Source organism: Athene noctua, chromosome 9, assembly GCF_965140245.1.
Source record: "Athene noctua chromosome 9, bAthNoc1.hap1.1, whole genome shotgun sequence".
Lineage (NCBI taxonomy): Eukaryota > Metazoa > Chordata > Aves > Strigiformes > Strigidae > Athene > Athene noctua.
This window is the reverse complement of record NC_134045.1, coordinates 23,989,019-23,995,018: the sequence shown is the minus strand read 5'-3', so window position 1 is coordinate 23,995,018 and position 6,000 is coordinate 23,989,019. Positions and strand designations below refer to the sequence as shown.

The 6,000-nt window shown below is 39.4% G+C and overlaps 1 protein-coding gene across 1 annotated transcript in view; it reads right to left on the bottom strand.

Moving 5' to 3' along the window:
- Positions 1 to 3,313: 3,313 nt before the first annotated feature.
- USP10 (ubiquitin specific peptidase 10) overlaps positions 3,314 to 6,000 on the bottom strand; it is a 54,605-nt gene continuing 51,918 nt past the window's right edge. Inside the window, exon 14 of the mRNA XM_074913428.1 lies at positions 3,314 to 4,413. Within this exon, the coding sequence (XP_074769529.1) occupies positions 4,226 to 4,413 (188 nt within the window). The 3' untranslated portion in view covers positions 3,314 to 4,225. The remainder of the gene's footprint in view (positions 4,414 to 6,000) is intronic.

Here is a 6,000-nt window from a genome sequence, read left to right as displayed (position 1 = left end):
AAAACCTGGTTTAAACAACAGGAACCAACCAACCACCAGGTTTATGGTGCATGGGGGGGGGGGGGGGGGGGGATTGTCTTGTGTGCTTTTTTTTTTTCTTCTTTTACATAATCACCCACAGACAAAGCAAATAACCAAAAGGCTGCAAAATCTTTGTTTTGCAACAATGGGAGGAGTTTAATATAGAAAATAAAAATTGTGGTTATGTGCTCACATCAGACTGTTGCCACATACTTTTTTACTCTTCTTTCCTTTGACTAATACGCTGCAGAAGACAGATTTTGGCAACAAGTGCGTTTGTAATATCCTTAGTGAAAAAATCAAAAAATTAATACCATCTGAACAACTTCCATTTCAAACTAAGAGAGGATTTCAATACTTGCGTTTTAAACCGGCAATTACTCATTGCCATGTCTTTAAAATAATGAATAACACTTGTAACCTGCTCATGTTAAGTGAAACGTAGAACTCAAGATACAGCCTTGGAGTGAATTGTTTTTGCAGCAGGAACTCTTCTCATCTTCTCTGATCCTGACCAACTTTTATGAGATGTCTATATAGGGCTTTTACAAACAGGAAAGGCCTAGGTTGTTCACCAGAGTTGTGATATAAATTAATTTTCTGTTCTTTTACCTGAGGGAATGCTGCTCAGGACACAGGAAAAGCCCTTGGAGCTCCCCCAGCTGCACAGGAACACAGCACTGCTCAACACCAAAAACTCCTCCAGCAAAAGATGTCAAATAGAATGTTCTTAGGACAAAACCTAGATTAGGTTAAACTGTATTAGGTGATTAAACTGTAATTTAAATACTGTAATATTAATCCATCACCTACGCAGCAACTCTAAGCAAACCTTAGCTCTGCTTGTGCTTCTGCTGAATGAAAGAATACTAAAGTCTCATTAATCGTACACCAGTTCTTTCTTCTTCATCCTACTCCTTATTTCTTCCTCTCCTCCCCTCTTCTTCAGCTGTTTCGGCTGTGCTGGACTCCACTCAAAACTGCCCATCACAAGAGGGTGGAACACTGTCGTTTCTGAAGGTGACACACGTCAGCCATAACCAAGACAACTCGTTTTGGTATTCCCAGGAAGACAGGACTAACACAGTGCTTCCTTTCCAAAAAGATAACAAAATGCAAGACTTCAGATCGCAAAAAAGTTAAACTTCATTTCACTGCACATTCCCAAGCCCTAGGAAAGCCCTGCAGGGCTGCTTGCAAACAGCAACCATCCCCCAAAATAAAATGGTTATATTAGACTTGTATTTTTAAATAAACCTGTATTATAAACCCATCCACAACTGGTTAAGACACCTGTAAATAGGTGAAATCCCTCGCCATTAGTGCAAGAGTAGACCAACAAGGGGCACACTTTGTTTCTACTAAATATAATGTCCTGCCTGCAAACTCAAACCCGTAATTTTTGAGTAACATGGCTCAAAACTCACCAGCCAAACAACTTGTCCAGTCAAAACCAAAGTTCATCGCAAGGACCCAGTATAAAGCAACATACTGATTATTGATCACCTGCAGTTTTATGGTTAAGACTACACTAGCAGCAACACACCTTTTCACAATCCACTGGAAGTACAGGTAAACACTCAACACAGCCACAAAGGGGGGGGGGAGGAAAGATTTCTGCAGTACAGAAAATTACTTCAACCAGGATGCAGAAACAGGACATGAATAATAACCAGTACAGAACAGTAATTTCAAAATCTGCTTTCTTATTTGGAACAACCCCCGCCCCCTCCAGATTTCAAAGTCCAAGCAAAACCAGTGTCTCAGCAGCACTGGCTCTGGGGTAATTCCCAGCGTGGGCAGCCCTGCATTGGGAAATGCTGGAAGCCCCGGCCCTTCGGCAGCCCCCTGGCACATCGTCTGGGTAGCCCCAGCTTCAGGGCACCCTGCCCAGTGAGCAGTCAGCAGCTTTCCCTGCAACTGGCCAAAATCAAAACAAGTTTTGGGTAGAAAATTGTTTTAGAGTTGGTGGAAAGTCACCAAAAAAAAAAAAAAAATCAACAACAGTGTCTCAGTCACAATTTTTCAGAGCAGAAAATACTAATATAATTTGCTGCTCACTGAAAAAGTAACTATACATTTGGATATCCAAACAACTGACGAAACACAAACATTTTCTCAGCATCAGGACTTGGTAGTGATATAGTCAACGCTGCCTTGTAATTCAAGAAGGAAACAGAAGATCATCCATCTGAAGATTACCCAAGATCGAGCAGGAAATGCAGGACCACCCCAAACAGCCTCACCCCAGCAGCACACTCACTCCCGACACGGCAACAGCATCACCAGGAGCAATTCAGAGGCAGGAGAGGGCCAAGTTCTCCACCGTCTGATGAGAGGGTAGAAAAGCCAAGAGGGCAAACCAGGAGGACTTTCTGCAACAGGTCTTACTGCTCATCCAACACCCGGGCGAGTCGCAGGGATTTTGTTTCCGCTAGAGGAGCTGCACATCCAGCGGGCACGTGCAGAAACTCGAGGCATTTACAGGGCTACTTCCTTCTCTTGAAAAAGCTAACACCGTTTTTCACCAAACACCTGGACAGATGCTCACAGTAAAATGAAATAAGCAGTTTAAAGAAATTCTAAAGGAATTTATTGTAACACGATACCTGTAAAATTAATGCAGGTAACTATTTCGACAGCTCTGCAGAGAAAAATTTTTTTTTCCTCCGTCACCTTTAAACAATGACCAGTATTTGGTCACAGTACAGGTAGTTTAATCTTTTATTGACACTCTGTGCTAAAATTAGCCCTGTTTTTATAACACTTCTCCAATGATGCAATAAGCACATAGCACCACTACCGTCAAATTAATGATTAAACTAATAGGGGTTTTTTTTTAACCATCTTCACCAACAGGGAAGGCAACAAGAAGCTGATCAAGGAAATATTTTACCAAAGTTTTCAATGAAAATGTGAACCTGCTGAAGGGAACGTTTCAAAGGCAAACTAAACATCACCCACCTCAAAGAACAACCGTGCAGGGCTTTCATGTAAGACACGGCGGGGATCAGACTCCCCTTCCTGGCTGATGGGTGCTCACCCCCAGGACCCCCACAGCCCAGGTGCGGGCCCTTTCCCTCTCCCCTCAAAGCTCAATTCCATTTCAACACCAAATGGGAACACTTCTGAAGTTTCAAGAAATACTAAAAGAAAAAAAAAAAAAATATCATCTGCCCGTCATCTGGGAAATTCTATCTACACCTTGCCAAAGTGCTGCACAGTAATTTTATGAGTTTCCAAGGGTAGAATTTACACTGGAGGGAAAACAAAACCCACACACACACCTTAAACCAACTTTGTGACTTTTATTGATGGGCGACAACTTTATACTTCTAGATATCACTAAACTGTGTACAATTAGGAACTCAACATTATAGGAGAGCAGACAGCAAAATTAAACAAAGCAGACTTAAAGAAATATCAATCTTAATTATTTTGCCCATTTTTTTTAAATTTCATGTACACAGAAGCATAAATGCGGCTTGAGATTTCTTAATAGCAATAAAGTTACAATCACCCATCTATATAGACTAACATCTTAACTCCAAGTATTTGATCTGCAATGTGTACTTAAGCAGTTTCTCATCGCACAATTATTAAAATGTGTCTTCCTATTAGGAACCAGCAACTCTGCATTTTGTACGTTTGTACATTTTTTTGAAGCACATAGGACCATTTCCATCTCATACACATCGGCTCATATTTTACCACTTATCAAAAACTATTGGGGAAGCAGAGAGCGCTTTTTATTTTTTTTAATTTTTTTATTTTTTTACTTAAGTAAAGATAAAACATTTTCACAGAAATCTATAAGTTCTGTTGCTGGTGCAGGGTTTTCTTCTACTATGCAATTAGAAAGTGGGAATCAAATGCAAATCCCCTTTTATTATCTTAGGATTCAGCATTAACTCAGATTAATTTTTTTTTTTTTTTTGTATTTTTGTGATTCATGAGACAGTCTTTTTCAACCAAGTGACTTCATTCTGCAACGTCAAAAGTCAACACAAACTATGTTGTGCACAAACCCAAGGTAGTTTCCTTTATCACTCTATCCCATAGTTGCAAGGGAAAAAAAAAAAAAAAAAAAAGAAAAAAGAAAAAAAGATTCACTCAAAAGAGCATTTACAGGAGAAGAAAGTTAGTGATAGTTGGCGTTCTACAAAGCAGGTATCTTGCACACACAGCGTAAAAGGGGAAAGTTTCACAGCAGGTCAACTCGGCGGTAGTACAGGAGGTAGGCTGTGCGTTCTGCAGACGGCTTCACCACCTGGTACTGGTTGATCACTTTGACAGCCTGGTCATCGATGCGTAACCAGCCGTTTAGACCAATTTGGAAGACGTCCGTAGTGTAATGGCCACCAGTTGCGCTGTTTCCATGATGATAGACAACTGCAAAGAGAAATTCGTGATGCGCATATACACTACTCACTGATCAATATCCACTGGAAAAGTAAATAAAGAAAAAAAACGTCACGTATTGCTTTCTTCATAGCGTACTCATGGTTAAGCCAGATGATGTGATCAGGCTTAAGCAAGAATCTTTAGGCACTGAGTGCTTGCTTGCTATGTAAAATTAGTAATGTTTCTCCAGCATACAAAACCTCATGAGTCTAAAAGGAGGCTTAAGTAAATTAATAATCAAAACTGCTTTTTGTACTTCATAGAGGATTTTCTGGGAAGGATTTGCCTCGCTAAGGCCATCTGCAATGGTGCAGCACGTCCTTCAGAGCTTCCAACAGGTACGGCCACGCTTAGCGAGATACTCTAACCTACATTTGCTCTGCTGATGACAACTGTATTTTACTGAAACTATTAAAAAAAAAAAAAAAAAAAGGTAAAATTATGTAGTTTATTTAAAAAAGAAGCTTAGGTAAGACTTTTCAGACTGTATTGATTACAAATATTCCCCCTGTAACCTGTGACCGTTGTTTTCATTTTGTCTTAACTATCATTTTATTCTGAAAAAAGGTTCTATGGAAGTACCAATCTACAAGTTTCACATTTGTTAGTGAATAAAATTTATTAGTGAATAAAAATCCTTAAAATTGTAAACTTCTGATTCACTGCTAATCCTGCTACTTCCAAGAGAGAATCAAACTGGCTTCTTCCCTCAGTCATGTCAGCAGGAAGAGATATCTCAGCTCTCCTCGCAGAAACCAAACCCAAAGCTTAATGCTGAGCTCTCAGTGCTCGGTGTGACCACCGCCCCCAAACGGAAGAAATATTTCATGTATCTAATGCTAAGGATGTATGTAAGAAATTGCATTTAACTCCTTCTAGGAATATTTGAGTCCTAACCATACATTTAACAAGAACAAATGGAAAACAGAAGGAATTGCCTTATTTGACACAAGAGCAGACCTATAATTATGAAATTGTGTACACGCTTTCAGGCTAGAGTCACACTTCAAGGTTACTCAGATTTTCTTCATACTTCTACGAAAACAAACATTTTAGAATAACATTTAAGCAAAGCATAAAGGCAGAAAATATATATATCCCCATCTATACATTCTGGGCAATTTCAGAAAGAATCAGTGCTTAAACTTGAATTATTGATGTTCTAAAGTTTACTGTTGGATAATTAGGCAAATCCTGGATGATATATGAAACTTAATTCTTCAAAAGCTTATTTTAGTAATTCAAAGTTCATCTAACAAGCTCAGTTTCTGTGGATGAGAAGTCCTAGACTGACAGAAGACTGAAGTATTGTACTTTTCTGTAGAAGGAGTCGAAAAAAATTACAGCTGTAATACATTTTTCTCAAGCCACCTTAAATACACTGTCTAAACTTGTCCCATGCAAACCACTATCAATTAAAAAAAAAAATGTACACTGCCAGAAACAGTCCTGAAGTTCCACAAGAGACAGGTATGTTATTTCCTTCTGTAACCTCAGTGGTCACAAAACCAGATCCAAACCACCAAGTCACACAAGGCCACCAGTACTGGCAGAGATTTGGTGATGCAGAAGTTA